The sequence below is a fragment of the Eleutherodactylus coqui genome, chromosome 6 (genome assembly GCF_035609145.1).
Source record: "Eleutherodactylus coqui strain aEleCoq1 chromosome 6, aEleCoq1.hap1, whole genome shotgun sequence".
Classification (NCBI taxonomy): domain Eukaryota; kingdom Metazoa; phylum Chordata; class Amphibia; order Anura; family Eleutherodactylidae; genus Eleutherodactylus; species Eleutherodactylus coqui.
In genome coordinates, this window is record NC_089842.1 from 130,709,282 (window position 1) to 130,726,438 (window position 17,157).

A 17,157-nucleotide genomic window follows, 5' to 3' on the forward strand; every position below is an offset into this window, starting at 1 on the left:
CTTCCTGATTTGAAACCCTCATAACTCACATTTAATGACACTCAAATACATAACTTTGATATCAATGGAAAGAGAAACTCAAACATTTTCATTTAGCAAGACTGTCTGCCAGTAAGAGATCCTTGTTGCCCATAGCAACCAATCACGGTGCGGCTTTAATTTTTCAAGCTGCTGAGGTAAAATGAAAGCTGCGCTGTGATTGGTTGATATGGGCAACAAGGACAATCTTACTGGTAGACCATTTTGCTAAAAATGAGGCCCCAAAAATTTATTTTTTTTGTCATAGTCGTCGCTAGAAGGATAAGAGACAAAGTAGCTGCCAACGTAAACAGGAGAGTGTTTTGTGCCCTTGACTTTCACGTCTTTTCTTTGTTCGAAAATGGCATTGCACACTACATTTAGTGAAGATCCACCCAGCGGGTGCACAATTCATGAATTGTACTTTTTAAGGAAAAGATTGCATCGAAACTCCTCCGACCATCCAGCAGAAAGTGTGGGAACAGCGGAGCGCATCCGTGAAAGTTTCACAGGAAGTCATCAGAAATCTACCGTCAATGCAGGCAGAGAATTGGACGTCCCACAGCCGACTGTGTAGAGGATTCTGCAAAAAGATTTGCAAGGTTATCTCCACCGATTGCAATTCTTACAGGATGACAAAGTGCCGCGACGTTGTTTCTGTGAGAGTACGCAATATCTAATAAAAAGCCGTGGTTACATGGAGTCTTTATGTTTGGTGATGAAGACGCCTGCCACCTTTCGGGAAAAGTTACCGAATGTAATGTCAGTCTGGGGAGGGAAAGCCCTCATGTCTACGTGGAGCGTATGTGCGACTCCCCAAAGGTGAATGTGTTCTGCGCTGTAACCTGTACGGCGCCTTCTCTTTCCATGAGGAAACAATCCCAGGGATTGGACGCTACAGATATGGATTCTGTCGCAGCTGGAGCAGAAAATCCCAGGTTTCATCTTCCAACAAGATTGGGTATCCCTCCATTTTCACAGTGAAGTCAGAAGTGAGCCCAATAGGCGACTACCAAACAGATGGAATGGCCGTGCAGGTGGTGATGATGGTGAACTACTTCCATGGCCTCCAGGTTCTCCCGTGCTCTTGTGATGTTTTACTCTGAGGGAGTGCTAACGATAGAGTCCCCATGCTACCCTACCACCCGCCATGCAAGTACGCCTCACAGAAGCCATTGCATCAGCCAGTCATACTCTACTGTGGCAGGAACCTGACTACAGGCTCCATGTGGGTCCAGTGACAAAGGGGGCCGCACTGATCACCTCTGATGGGGAAAACATTTTGATGTTGTGGAACAAAACTTTTTGAGTTTGTTTTCATTGATATCAAATGTATGTATTTTAGTGTTATTAAATGTGGGTTATGAATGTTCCAAGTCGGGAAGATAATTTGTAATAACCCTGCATTGCGTGGAATTGATGGGATCCTCCGTTTCTTGTATTGCAGGAGAGCTGCAGCGACAGGTTCAGCTCCAGCAGCAGCTGCAGGAAGAGCAGGAAAGGCTGCAGGAAGAGCTTCAGTCTGCTGGTCGAGCCCAGGAAAGGAGCAACGAGAAGATCCTGCAATCGCAGGAGTCTGTGAGGGATCTGAGTGCAGAGAGGGCTGAGCTAAGCAGCCGCCTGGCACAGGAAGAGAAGGCTGCCAAGGAGCTGAGGAGGAACCTATGTGAGGCCCAGAAACAGGCAGAGTTTGCCCGAGAAGAGTTGAGCTCAGCCGGCAGGCAACTGAAGATGGAGCGAGATGTGCACCAGCGGGAACTGACGGACCTGCGCTCCGCTGCTCAGACGGCTAAAGCCAAACATGAGCGCAACATCCAAGAGATGTTGGCACACTTCCGGCAAGAAAGGGAGGAGCTGGAGTCTCACGTCCGCACCTTGAAGGTACTGTAGAAGGATATGGGGGAACATATCCCCTCTGCATGCAGTACTTTTTTGGATAATTTTCTATGATTATTGGGGTGCACTCATTGTGTCGTACCGCAAAATATTGTATTTATAAAATGGTGAAAGTGATGTGAGAAAATGTATCCTATGAAACCAAAAGCCTTTAAAAAGGTTTAGTGCGTAACAAGTTTTTCTCACATCACCCTAGTGTGAATGAACAGCAGCTCACTGATTTGCCTGCATTATCTCTATCTGTATGAGTGGTAGCCCATATTAGAGCGAGCTAGAGGCAGGAAAATCACATTCCCTCGAGGACCCATTAACAGTCACAGGCTGCTATAAAACAGCTAAGAGTTTCAGGGGGATTTGATTTTCCAGCTCTGTCCTGATTGCTGCAGCTCATTGAGGTGAACATACACTGAAGTCTTGAATGATAATTGTCTTTTAGGGAGAGCTGATTGACAGCAAATCTCTAGTGAAGTCTGAGCGTCAGCGGCTGGAGAAGATGAAAATAGAATGTGATAAACTCTCAGAGGAAGTGCTTTGTGGCAAGGAGGAGAGCGCCGCCCTGAGGCGCAAGTACCAGCTGACGGCAAAGGACGTAGAGGAGAAGGTGGGAAAATATATATATTCTACATACTGTTAATCTGCGTAACTTGATGGGGTACATTTCATATATCCTATTATAAAGGTACTCCTGTGAAATCATTGCTCTATTATCATTACACTCCTCATGTTAAAAGGATTTCCCAGGCATTTACTAATGATCATTGTCTGAAGGATAGGTCATTAATAGTTGATGAGCAGCAGTCCTCCACTTGGGAACCTCACTGATCAGCTGATTCTTTGCCCAACGTCAGTGTAGCCCAGCCAGACGTCCGCATTGGCGTGCAGAGCCAGAAGGGTAATAGAAAGGCTTAGCTCCTATTGATTTCAATGGGAGCTAAGCCTTTGCATTACACTTCTAGCTCTGGCCACCAATGCAGACATCCGATTCAGCTGCTTTGACGGTGGGCAGAGGATCAGCTAATCAGCGGGGATCCCGAGAGGCGGTCTCCACCGATCAACTACCGATGAGCTATCCTGAGGATAGGTCATCAATAGTAAATGCCAAGACAAACCCTTTAAATTGTAGTCCATTATGGGCAGTTTAACCCTTTTGCAATCCAATTTTGGATTCAGGGTTTCCTAGGGGGCTTTTTCCTTTCTGCTATTTTACAATGGTGCCATCTGCTGGCTAGAGCCATTACTGCAGTGTGTGACATGCCGGAGAGGCCCCTGACAACAGAGCGGCCAGTAATATACTGTAGGAATACCCTGCTGGACGTCTTTTGGTATCGGAGCTGTACAGGCTTCAATCAGACTGTTGGAAGATGTCAGACAGTAGATTGGAAAGGGTTAAGGGTTTTTCATTTTAATGTGAATCAAGTCTTTAGGGGTCCTCTAATGAGCTGAAATTGTGGAGTTGAACTTTTTTTATTTTACAAAAATGGTCATTTATCTGGTTGGCTGTCGTGCAGTACATGTTCGCTGCAGCAGTCATGGCATCCACTGACAAGATTCACAGAGTGCTCTGGGGGCCACATTCTGAAAGGGGCTGTCACCGATGAGACCATTCTTTAGAAGTGAAAGTGCGGCAACCTTGTAATAGACTTTGATTTCATACTATTTGAAGATCTTTGCTTGCTACACATGAATAGAAATATCCATTGTGTGAAACCCTTCTAATCCTGATGCTTCTCATAGCTGAGGATTTGCTAGAAATGCCGTATCCAGCTAGTCACCTCCACGGGAAGCCGCTTTTGGTTCATGGCCTGCGCCGCAGCTAGCATACTGGCTTGTACTTCTGATGTGTTTACCTCGCCGAGGATCGTCTACAATACATGTAATTGTAACAAACTCTCAGCTATTGCCAGTCAGATTGCAATGATAAACCCTATTTACTTCCCCATAACAGTAAATGTAAGTTTTCTTTCTAATCCATGATATTAACTTGTACTTGATTACTTCATTGGTGCTACTGTGGGTTGTGTCTTGCACTCGTCCATTATTTTGTGTGCAGTTCTTATGATGACCACTTGGAGGCGCTTCAGTATTATTAAACTGTACATTTGCCTATAGAAGACCGAGCACAGGGCATTGCAGAGGTGAACATTTATTGCAACATTTACAAAGATTTTTAAGGTATCTGTGATAAAACGGTACACGTTACTTGGGGGGCTTATAACGGCGCACTATAGTGTGCTCTCCATATTAATCGCGGGATCCTCCATGTGATAATCAGCTATGTGCTAATGTTAAATAACGCTGTGTAACCGAGCGAGGGTTGGGAATATTCTGTGCGTGTGTACATACATATGAGGCGCATGTGAAAGAGGAGATTTTTGCTTTGATCAGGTAGTCTGTTATCATTGAATCAGTCAGACCCTCCGCCTCATATGTGTGCCAGGGAAGCCTCCGCAGTAATGGCAGGGGGCTCAGCGGGGGGTCACCCTGCAGCCACTGCTGTTTCTCTTATGTGGCAGATGTGAAGAAAGAACTGGCGTGTGCCCAAGAAGCTTGTTTTGTCCTCTGTCTGTGATCCTAGCAGAGGGAGATGATGGGGGTAATAACACATGGTAGACAGGGTGCCATGCTGTCTGCGGATGATACAGCGAACAAAGCAGCCAGTATATAGCTGATGACACTACAACTTCATTTATCACCCGCCTGACATTCTAAGCCCTGCTGAGCCGTAGGTAGGGCTTCATGATCCTCTGCGCTGGACGTGGTACAAGTGACAGGTAGCCGGGTACAGAGGTGATGCTTCACCATTCACACTTGGATGCAGAAAGCTGCAGCTGAGTGGCAGATGTTTACTGGACTGGTGTTGGCTGTCAATCCTAATTGCTGAGTATCCCTTTACAGGATCAGCAACTGAAGAAACTGGAAGATGTCAGTCAAAGTCTGAAAGAGAAGCTGAATTCGCTAGAGACCGAGCAAGAAACCATCCTAAGTGCCATAGAGACTGAAATCAACTCCACCTGTCAAATGCTGTCCAGAAACTCCATGGAGAAATTTAAAGTAAACGCTCATTATTATTGTTTCTCTGCTCCTGTCAGTCTAGGATGTACACATATACACAGCATCCCGGCTATAACCTTAGGGCCCGCTTACATAGGCTGATGATTGGCTGAGCAAACACTCATTCCAAATCAGTGTAAATATGCCCTACGGTTGAATAGTAAAATACTCGTTTGTGGTTCATTACTTATTTTATGCGGGCATAACATTTGTTTGTGCATCCCCTTGTATGTACATTTATACGGCACTAACAATAATGTAAATGGGTTTGTATGAACGATTGTTTGTCCAATTCTCCACTTGATACTTCTGAGATGTAAGTATAAAACTAATGAGCGGCACTGGACTTCCTATAGCATCGACCGGCACTCGTTACAGGCAAATAATCTGCCTTGTTTAACGGAACCTTTTAGAGGCGTTTTAGGAGATCGCAAGAAACAGCAGTCCTTCCGTGCTTGCGTCTGCTATTGCAGTTCGGCCCTTTTTTCAAGTGAATGCAAGGTACATGGACAGGTATTTCTAGAGGGGACAAAAACAAACTTTTAAAGGGGTTGTCCGGTTCTCAAACAACATCCCTTTAATAGGCCTGCCTGTAATAAAATAATAAATTGAGATATACTTACCCCTCCGCCACCGCTGGGATCCAGCGCTGCGGCCCTTCTGTGGAGCATTTGTTGTGACCACTGATGTCACCAGAAGTCAGGTGACCGCTGCAGGCAGAGAGTGGCTGCAGTGTTACATTCCCAAACTCCTGGTATCATGGTGCTCTGTATGTGTGTACTGATGCCAGGAGAATGAGCGGTGGCACTGCAGCCTCTGATTGGCTGCAGCAGTCACCTGACTTCCCGTGACGTCAGCTGTCACTATAAACTCTGGGACCACAGTAGGGCTGCAGCTCTGGATCCTGGCGGTGCGGAGGGATAAATATGTCTGTTTGTTGTTTTATTATAGGCAGCCCAATTAGAGGGATGTTGTCTGGTAACTGGACACCCCTTTAAATCTCACCCAAACTTTTTAAAGGGCTGGTGTGCAGTCTTTGAGAAATAAAGCTTTATTACTGTATAATGAACTGTTTTTTTGCAATTTTCTAAATGGGCTTTATTTCAATTATTCACCACTTAAGATTTCTACTTGCTGTCAGTAAATTGAAAACTGTCCTTATCCAATCTCACAGTGTTCATCTGCCACAGGTGTACCTTTCTTTAAAGGGACAATCTGGCTTTTCTAAAAACTTTGTTTATATAATGAAAATTAGAAGGTTATTATACATACTTATCCCATGAATGTCTAGTGTTCTCCTCCATTGTCCTGCAGTTCAGCATCCAAATATGTCCACTACTTGTGAAGATACTCGGGGCCCCTGATGACGTCCAGAATGGTCACCAATACGCCCTAGAAGTTGCAAATAGTGACCAGACAGTCCATTTGCAAAAAGCCCCCACCTCTGCTATTCTGCGGCTGAAACGTTAGAAAAATAAAAAACACCCACACCCTCCCCTTTGAATAGCAGATGTGCCACATGCTATACCCACCTCTCTCATATATATTGTGTGGGATGTCAATGTACATGAAACATGCAGGAGGATATAAAGTACAAAACGGTTGCATCATCACAAGTTTTATTCTGCAGAAGCCCCACAATAGCTACTGACCGCTCCCTTACAATGTTTGGTGGGCCCCTCCCACTTCCTAATAAACAATGCCAAGCAGAGTCCCCAGTAAACAGCAATATTCAGTCCCCTCCATTTTAAGGGGTTATACAACTTATGAATATTTTTATAAACACAGCTGTAAATGTTGTAAAGCAGTACTACTGATATCATGGCTACCATCACCGAGCGGTGATGTCATTAGTATTGCACATGGCCACTGATTGGCTGCATTTGTAAACAAGGACTGAAAGAACCGCCAGATCGCTGACGCTTGATTGGGAGAAAGAAGACGTGAGTGCTAATTATTTTATTGCTCTACAACATTTGCAGCTGTTATTAAAAATATTCAAAAGTTGTATAACCTCTTACATAGTGCCAGTTCCCCTATAAATATGCAGTTCAAACCACTGCTGTCCAGTTTGCCCTATAAACCAGCGTGAATGGGCAGAAAATATGCAGCAACCAAAAAAGGCACATAAATTGGAGTTTTTGTCATGGACGTCATTGCGGAACTGTTGCAAATTTCACTCTTTGCGTTAAAAATGAGAAGATTTCCAGCACCAAATGTAATCAGTAGAAAAAAGTTTCACAGCCAAAAGGCGTAAGCTGGGCAGGCCATGATCTCTTGTGCTGGGATGTTGTGCCAGATTTGGATAGAGGACATTCATTTTCCATCGATTACATCTGGCACTGGAAACCTTCTCATTTGTTGTGGATTCGCTCTCCTATCACCCCAGGAATCTCTGTGTGTTGATTGGGATGACACTGAGGTGTGAGCTGACCACATATACTGCTTGTTCCCATTGCAGAGGATTAAATCCGTGGTGGAAACCCCTAACATGCTGCAGATTTTAAACCCACGCCACATGCGCCTTTCAATGCAGATTTGTTTGAATCTTATCCACTTTGCTGCTACTGTAAATGCTGCAGATTTTTTGTTTGAAAAAAATGTGCAGCAGACACCCCTCATGGGAACATACCCTAAAAAGCAAAAATAGAGGCATGAAAGGGAGAAGAGTTAGGGCACTATGCACAGTATGCCTTTTAAATCGTTATATTATATATGTATGTAAATTTGGCGACTTAGTCCATTTTGGCCCAATGTCTACGGGCGGATTTGAGTTGCGGAATCCGGAAAACAAATCACAGCATGCTGCATTTTAGTGCAAATTCCATGCAGAAGTCAATGGAAGCCGTCGGATGCCGTGGCAAAGCAGTAGTTTTAAAAAAATAATGTAATGCGCATGTTCGACGATGTGCTGGCTGACACTTCCGCGCACATCTGCTGTTCAGGACAAAAGGAGACCCGGACAGGAAAGCGAGGTTCTCGGCCATGGGCAGGGTCTGATTCCGCTGCAGACTCCTGCATGCGGAATCCGACCTGCCCATCGACATGAGGCCTTAGGCTCTCAAATGTTTCAGTTTATGAGCCATGGTCTGCAGCAATGCAACTGTTATAAGCTGCCATCCCAACTCTTAGGGCCCTTTTACATGGAATGATTTATTTGTCAGATTCTCGCTGGATTTTGGGAATCTGAACGAATCATTCAATGTAAATGCCTGAATGATCTGAATGATGAACGATAACTCGTTAGTTTATCGTTCATTGTTTAGATCATGCAGGCATAAAAATGAAATGACGATCGGCCCGTGTAAACAGGCAGTCATTCATCTATCAACAACGGCCTGTTTACTGTGAATAGAGGCAGGCGTGCGGAACGATTTCCGGCCCGCTCCACCTCTGTTCATTGAGTAATGATCGCTCCTGTGTGACAGCATAGAAGTGATTATCACGGGGATGACTGTTAGGTGCTTTTGCGCCTGACAATCGTCCTTGTAAAATGGCCCTTAAGTGATCATGGGGGGCCACCACAGTTTTTGTCTTCTTCTCCTATGCCTTTATTGTAAAGAGGCCTTGTCTGCACAATGGATATTGAATATTGACACCTATTGTGCCCCAAAACCACGTTTAATCCTCTTTTAATTAATTTCAAATGGAATTCTATGTTCCCATGTATACATCGCGCATTTGAAATCTGCATTACAGAAAAAAAGAGACGTCCCTTCTTGACACAGATGAAATGCTAAATTGAAGTTTCTGGAACGCTGAATATCTGTCGAAAATCGACATAAAAAATGTCATGGGAATTTGAAAAACGCATATTTAATCTGCCAGTTCACACAGAGAGTTTAGATTTGGGTTCCATGTAAAATTCTTCACTTCTTTAAAAGACCGTGTGATGTACCTTTAAAGAGCAATGAGCTTTAACTTGCTGTATACAGAAAGTATCAGCCGCTCTTGGGGAAAGATGACATTCTTCAAGCAACCAATAATCGCATAGCGCAAACCAGATATACAATAAACGGCATGGGTAATGATCTGCAGCACGGCTGCCACCGCAGCTAGGCTACTTCTAGCAGCTGGTGCTCTATGTGCGCTTGACAAGTTTTATCAATTAGTACAGTTTGCCTGAATTTTCACTGTAAATGCTGCAACACATTTTTGCTACTGTATCCCAATGCTGTCTTGGGATGAGCCGTGTGAGCAGGATTGGGTCCGGACAGTTTTGTGAGCTTTGGGCACGTTTACTGACCGCAAGCAGGGATCTCATGAGGGTGATTTGGCTTCTGTATTCACTATGACTAAGTCCATTACAAAGTCTAAAGCCTCTTCATTCTACAGTGCTTAAAGGCCTGTCCACACCACATTATGCTTTGTTTCATGTATATACTAAAATATCCATAAAACTCAATTTACCTGATGAAGGCTGAGTGTAAACTACACCATTCCATACACTGGTATCCCATAAAAGAAGGTATACCATGCAGTACTTTTTATCAGATTGTACCCTTCTGAGCCCTTTGCAGCACTAGATCAATCATCAATGAAGCTTTGGAAACCCGTTCGGTTACTGCCTATAAGCCCGGCATATCTATAGAAAAGTGGCTTTTACTTGTGTGCCATATGTTAGTTGGGTCTAAACTTTCTGTTATATACCTGGACCATCCCAGCAGCCCGGGGCCTCCTCTAAATACTTCTCTCTCCCCTTTGATGTGAATAAAGTCCTTACATTATGTACAACCTGCTTTAAATCCTGCACTTATGCCTCGTGGAAGCGATGTATGCGCAGAAAAAGCGAACTCTTGTACCCAAAGTAGGGCAAAACTAAGTGTGTGGTTCATGCAGTACATTCAAAGTGGTTTGTGAATGGCGCTAATTAGCATACAATGCCAGCGTTTTCAATACCGTTTTTCTGCAGGTCTGCCAGGCTTATCGTCAGCGATCCTGACCAATTGTAGCCATGTACATCATGTCCATATTACATGAACCTGATTGGGTTATGATGGAGCAGGTGTATGGGCAGCCTATGGCAGGGTTCAAACCTGCCGGATCTGAACATCCATTTCAGATGGTCATAAAAGTGTATTTAACCTCTTAACAGTTTTTCCTGCTAGGACAGTAGTCTGAAGTATCCTCAGCTGAGAAGCGCCATGTTCCAGCAGTGACTTTGCTGGGGTTTTGCATTTGTTTGGAGAAATGTGTGTAGGAATAGAATTGTTTTACATGTAATCAGTTATGTATGTGCGTAGGAGAAATGTGCGATGTTGAATTAATGCAGAGACCCCGTTGATGTGGTTTTATGCTAACACACCTCACCCATGCTCACTTATTGTGTAGAGTCTCACAATGACCTCTATTCCAGCCTGTTTCCAGCGCTGCACACCTGAAGGATGACCCCCACTACTGGCTGGCAGAGATTAAGGTAAGGCTGTGTGCAGTATAGCAGATATGTATGTATGCATGCTGGCTGCGGGAGGTCTCTGTAGCTGCAGCCCAATGTCTCCTCCTCTGAAGTCTCTCTGGGCCTCTGGATATGATGGGGAAATGTCCCTGCTTGGAGTTGTGTCTGCCTGGAGCGAGCAGCTGTGTGCAGAGTCGGCCACACAGACTGCAGCAGCTGGACACCATCACGCAGAAAATCCCCACCTTCTCCTCCCTCCTCTATCTTGGCTTTCAGTGTCATATTAATTTTATTCTTGATTTATTGGGGTGCACATAGTGCCAGTGCTGTTCTTTACTCGGGACATACTGTATACTCCTATGCTGTACTCTACACACAAATCCCCCCAGCCTACACCGAATGTCCGGGAAGAACCTTAGTGTTTGTGCTGAACCGCTGTTACAATCACTTTCTGCACTGCCAGCCCATCCATCCAATGGACGTAAATGACCCCCATCCCCATGGAATCCCCCTCACTCCTTCTCATTAATACACATACATCAACCTTGCTCTGCTTCCTAATACACAAGCGTTAGCATCCGGACCTCCTTCTGCCATCCAGACGCACAAGCATCAGCCCCTGATAGCACTTTCTCATAAGGCTGCTCATACACCGATGTTCTTTTGGACCCACCAATATCAGTGGGTTCGGCTGTTATGTCTAATGAGTATGGCCACCCTAATGCACATCAGCCCCCCGACCTCCCCCTCCTCCTCATACACAGAAGTAAGTAGAACAATCTAACCCCTTCTCCTAAAGTAGATATGCCAAGGATACAAAGTAACCTCCTACCACCTCAGGGCACACTGACCTATTCCTCTAATTTTCTAATACCAAGACACCTTAACGTATAAAGGAACGCTGTGCTCTTGGCAGTCTTCTGTGGCCTCTTTGCCTGAATATTAGAAATAATTCTACTACATGAGGCCAAATGGCCATTGTCCAGGAATACAGATGTGTCTGTGCTGCACAAGGGCCAGGAACACCTGCAGGAAAATATCCCCCCTCCCCATATAATGCTGGAACGTGGTCACCTGGCAGCAGCCGTTCTGTGCACTGGCCTCACGAGTCCTAGAATTCAGGATTTTGCAGGGAGAAGGGAAAATTAAATGATTTGTGCAGAAGAAGCTCGTTGCAGCTGCCAGTAATGTGAATTTCACCACTGGATTGTGTCTAGCAAGGTTTTGTATTTGGGTTTGGAAAATGACTGATGCGGCTGACCGTTCAAAAGGGCAGACTGCAGCAGGTGAAGTCATGGCAGTCTGTGGATCGGTCTGTCATGGTTCAGAGCAGTGACTTGCAAGATCTGTCACTGACGAATGTATTGGGTATGGAAACCATTGTCGTGGGTATGCACATATTCAAGATAGGTGAAAGAAGGGGACAGATGAAGTTTACTAGGTAATTCTGCTATATGACCAGGGGATAAGTATAGTATTGATGCATTTGTGCAGTTACTGTACAGCTGGACAAAGTATGGAGAGTAGTGTTATTGTAGTGGGGTTTTCATTAATATATATACAGATATAGCCTGTTACCTTGACATTTATTATGTTATGATAACTACAGTGTACTACAATGCTGTAAATTGGGTTAACACGATGCGCCAGTCTCTTTAACGATTACAACATCTAAGTTACATTGGGTATTAGTGTAGTATGTCTCCACCGGAAGTATGGGTTGGCCAGGCTCAGCTACAGGTCACGCCCCAGGGGAGACATACAGTATTACTGGCTTGCTTACAGAAGAGTGGTGCTGAACGGCCGCTGCTAAAGTGAATGGAGAGGGACGGGAGAGAACGCGGAGAGAAATCTCCTCCAGGCTCTCCCCGCCTCTCTACAGCAGCCGTTCAGTACTTAACAGCCACTGTTAAGGTGAATGGAGAGTGGTGGGGCAGAGTAAGGAGAAAAATCTCGTCCAGCCGCCCACCTCCCTGCTGAGCGAGCCAGCGATACTCGCTCCTGTGCAGTAGCACGGGAGCGAGTACACACTTGTTTGCCCAACATTCGTCCAGTTCAAATGGCCCTTTAGTGCAGTATGTCTCAACTCGGGAGGTTTTGTCAGCTTTGGGCATTACCTGTAGGTCAGCCTGGCCAACCCATACCTCCGGCGGAGACCTACTGCACTAATACCGTCATTGGTACAGGAGTTGTGGAGTATTAGGTTAGGGTAATATTTAGGCAGAAGTGAATGTTTAGAATATTTAACTTAATGAATACAGTGCCACTTTTTGATCAACATAAATGTTGTGTTTTATGTTTTCACATTGTGACCTGGTTTAGGTCCCCTGTCCACAGGCGTTGCGGTATCCCGTGGCGGATCTCTGCCGCGGTAGCCACTGCCCGGGAGCAGGAGCCGGCACACTGTCCTCCGCAGGTCAGCCTATCTGACAGATAAGCTGACCGCAGAGAATCGGGGCAATTCTCAGCATGCTGCGCATTGCCGGCCGTGAGCGGAGAATCGGAATGATTCTCCGTTCGTGGACGGGGCCGGGGCTTTCCATAGCAACGCTATGGAAAGCTTTAGCCTGCGTGATTCGCCGCTGATTTACCCATGGCAAATTTATGGTCGTCGACAGGGGGCCTTACTGACAATATTGTTAAAAAATAAATAAGTAAAAGCCCCTCACAGTATACATAGATTACAGTACTTACCATATCTTGTCCTGATTCTGAGTCACAGCTTTCATTATACTCTTGCGCTGCATTCACTATTCTGCCGCTGTATGGCAAATTGGTGTTTGAGCAGCATGGAATTGTATGCAGGGTTGGTTCATGTCACCCCTATAGGCGCCTGGTGGCCCACCAGCACTAGTATCAATGGCCCAGTACATAGCACACCACAAAAGCAGAAAACGGGTGAGAGACGTCTTTAACCCAACACAGCCTTTATTACACTCTATTCTGTTAGTTGTTATTGGAAATCGTCAGTAAGCTTGTGGACAGACCCTTCCTAACAGCTGAGCTGAGCCAGATTTTTCTGCTGCAAAATCGACTTGTGTAACATGAGCTGTGCGGATTTCACCCCTTCTATGCTTAAAGCAGTAAAACCTGTGTTTAAAATCCACAGCAGCAATGGATATGCTGCAGATTTAGAAGCCTGCACCACAGGTCCGTTTTCTACACAGAAATTTAGAAAATTTCAGCAGTGTATTGATCGGATTTATTCAAATCTCATCCACATGCGTGGTGCTGTAATCCACTGGGGATTTCCTGTGTGCAAGTCTGCACAGAAAAGTTGCGGAATTTCTGGTACAAATGGACGTACCTGCATAATATAGTGGGGCAGTAAGTGTTTTTTGGTTTTTTTTGTACAACAGATGCTGTACGATGTCTGTGTCAAAGACAGCACTTCCTGGAAAGCTGCAGAATTGTGAATACAGCTCTGGATTATAATACAGATTGTAACTCAGGATCAGTACAGGATAAGTAATATAATATATGTACACAGTGACTCCACCAGCAGAATAGTGAGTGCTGCTCTGCAGTATAATACATGATGTAACTCAGGATCAGTACAGGATAAGTAATGTAATGTATGTACACAGTGACTCCACCAGCAGAATAGTGAGTGCAGCTCTGGAATATAATACAGGATGTTCAACAAGATCAGTACAGGAAAGGTAATGTATGTACACAATGGCTCCACCAATGTAATATTTTTACAAAGTGACTCAAATGATATTTTGAATAAATGTATGTAACTTTAAGGCCTCATGTCCACGGGCAAAAGAAGAATTAAAATCTGCAGCGGATTTTAACACTTCTCCTGCCCGCGGATCCGCATCCCATAGGGATGCATTGACCACCCGCGGGGTAGATAAATACCCGCGGATGGTCAATAAAAGTGATTTTAAAAAAAATGGAGCATGAAAAAATCTGGACCATGCTCCATTTTAGTGCGGGTCTCCCGCGGGGACGGCTCCCGCGGGCTTCTATGGAAGCCGTCCGGATCCGCGGGAGACAAAAATCGGAATTTACTCACCTGCTCCGGATCTTCCCTTCGCCAAGGCTTCATCTTCTCTCCGTCGCGGACGGATCTTCTTTCTTCGGGCTGGCGCATGCCCGAGGCACACAACCGACATGCCCTGCGCATCCGCCGGGCGGAAGAAAGAAGACCCGGCCGTGACGGAGAGAAGATGAAGCCGCGGCGAAGGGAAGATCCGGAGCGGGCGAGAGGTAAGTTAATTCTTATTTTAAGTGCTCATGTCTGCGGGGCAGGAGGGACCCGCTATGGATTCTACATGGAGAATCCGTAGCTGGCCTGATTTTCCCCGTGGACATGAGGCCTAAGGCTATGTTCACACAGGGCAGATTTGCAGATAGACTCTCCGCATGGGAAATCCACTGCATTTGCAATAGCAGCCAAGTGGATGAGATTCTCAAAATCTTGTCCACACGCTGCTGAAAAAATCTGCATTAAACCTGTTCAGGAATTGCTCTACACAGCAAATTTTGGATCCACAGCATGTCAATTATAGCAACGACTTTGCAAAGCGGATTCCACCTCTTCAAATAAAAAGGGGTGAATTCTGCACCAAAGGTGAAACTTTTGCCGTGGATTTTGCGCTGTGGAATGTCTGGACACGCCGCAGCAAATTCTGCCCTTTGTGAACATAGCCTTAATGGTGATCAAAGGTGGGTACAGGAGCCTTAGTGGCTTTGACTCTCATCATGAAGGGAAGACCATATAGGGATTGATCTTTTGGGTCTCATTCTCATTAGACAAAGCTTCATTTGCTGTGTGAAGAGATAAAGGAGCGAGAAGAGCAGGAGAGGCAGCTCCGAAATCAGCACCGGCAGTGTCGGGAACAGCTGAAGGAGCACAAAGCGAAGAAAGAAGCTGAGAAACAGGAGCAGCATCTACAGATCAGCAAGCTGAAGCAACAACTGGAGGAGGCTCTCGGGGACAAGAAAGGTAGGGGGCACTCTTCAGGCTACTGCCGTTCTTTATACAGTGTCTCTGCTTTTGTCACATTGCTTCGGGTCGGTAGGTGCTTGGCCTGGAAGCTCACGGTCCTCCTCTGTATCTTATAGTGACTCTCTGAGATGAACTGTTCTGCATCAGCAGATTTTCGGGTGTGTGATGTATGTGGAACATGTGGCAGCTCATCGACTCCAACCTCCAAATATTGCTTAGTGAGCACAAGAACGATTGTTAAGTTTTGCTTTTTTACCCTTTGTAACATTTTTAATGTGCAGCTTTCAAGAAAATTGTAAATCTTTTAAATTTACACTTATGGCAAAGAGAACGGCCCGTGGAGCCCACAAGTTTAATCAGAAACAGAGTCTCTCCTATTAATGTATTGTGGGGTGGAAAGAGCTGCAGTTTTCATCTGCTGTACTGTAGCAAGCTCACAACAGACCCTCCATGTTCAGGAGACGTCCTTGCTCTAGTGAACGGGCCTGCTGCGTTCTGGGTGATCTCCGACAGAGGCATAAATCGCTGCCCCACATTTACTAACCAGTTTGGGATGTCCTTTTAAATATAAAAAGTAGGAATTCATGATTTGCAACAATTTTATGTTAAAAATTAAACCGTTTCTAGCAACTTTCCAAGATTGATACATGTTGAGAAAAGTCAGTGTGGTGCCCGAGGAGCTGAACTTTTGTGCAAAGTTATTGAAGTATAAAGCCAGAAAATGGCTCAAATTTCTGAGCTTCATTTATGTCTGCTCGCAACTGGCACATATTTTGGTTTTGACTTTAGGACAATCCCAAATACACCAAATTTTCTAAGAGATGTGCACCTTTTAATAAATTTTTGGTGCAAATTCCTCCAACTCACTCCACTTAGATTGATGTCAGTCTTAGTATATGTGGGCCAATATCTTGTCTATTCTCCATCATGCTCCTTACGGGCAGCAGAGATGTGAATATCTGAAGGTAAGGCAGATCACGGATGGTGTTCTCTGGGCCTGTGCTTGTCGAGACGATAATAGCCTGCGCTGCTTGCATAGAATATAGTATCATCACTTCCAGTGTCACAGCAAACTGAATACATTATGATTGACTTTGTTCCTGTATCGTATGTTCTGTTCCTGTGATTGATCCAGCGCCGGCGTCTGCCCTGACAATAAGACACTGGCTGTAAAACATGTCAGATCCTGTAATTATGAAGCATTATCCCGCTAATGCAGCAAATGTAGCCTCATAGCACTCAATTTAATTCTACCCCAGGGAGTCTAAGTAATAAAATAGCGTGTTAGGCAAAAGGCGCTAATGAAGGAAAGAGATAAGTCTAATCCTGGAGAAATTGTAACAGGACTGGAAGTTGCATGGCTTGATCTACAGAACTCTTCCTTCATGTGTTGCATCTTAGCTCTAGAACTGTTTATTTGGCAGCTAGTGGATTATTTCTTGCCTTTTTCTATTAAATCTGTTTCCGCTGATAGATTCCTACGTTTATCCCAGTTGCTGATGAATCTATGATATAAAACTGGTGGCCATCACCTTATCTGTAATCGTGCTGACTGAGCCCCCAAATCTACAGTAAATTGAGAATTCCATATTTGCAGGGTCTCCGGGAAGCTGTGACACCCCTGTGCTTTTTACACTCACTCACTGAAGAATACATTTTGACCGGCAAGTTTAAAGTCCCTACTGATTACAGGCTTTTCTCTATGTGAATGTCTTGCAGTTCCTCCAGCTTCGGAGTTGTTCTCCCCCCGCAGTTCGCTATTTGAGAGATGACCTCACTTGTGTTGTGCGCTGCTGCTCGGTGGGGTGTGTGAGGGCTCAATGCCGGTTTGTGAGTT

General features: G+C 45.0%; 1 protein-coding gene across 5 annotated transcripts in view; it reads left to right on the plus strand.

The window, feature by feature from the left end:
• CEP128 (centrosomal protein 128) overlaps nucleotides 1-17,157 on the plus strand; it is a 170,737-nt gene that overhangs the window by 56,011 nt on the left and 97,569 nt on the right. For all 5 annotated transcript variants that reach the window (XM_066607607.1, XM_066607612.1, XM_066607609.1 and 2 more), the window contains 5 exons: nucleotides 1,466-1,899; nucleotides 2,351-2,515; nucleotides 4,810-4,965; nucleotides 10,322-10,381; nucleotides 15,125-15,317. In XM_066607607.1, coding sequence (XP_066463704.1) covers nucleotides 1,466-1,899; nucleotides 2,351-2,515; nucleotides 4,810-4,965; nucleotides 10,322-10,381; nucleotides 15,125-15,317 — 1,008 coding nt within the window. The remainder of the gene's footprint in view (nucleotides 1-1,465; nucleotides 1,900-2,350; nucleotides 2,516-4,809; nucleotides 4,966-10,321; nucleotides 10,382-15,124; nucleotides 15,318-17,157) is intronic.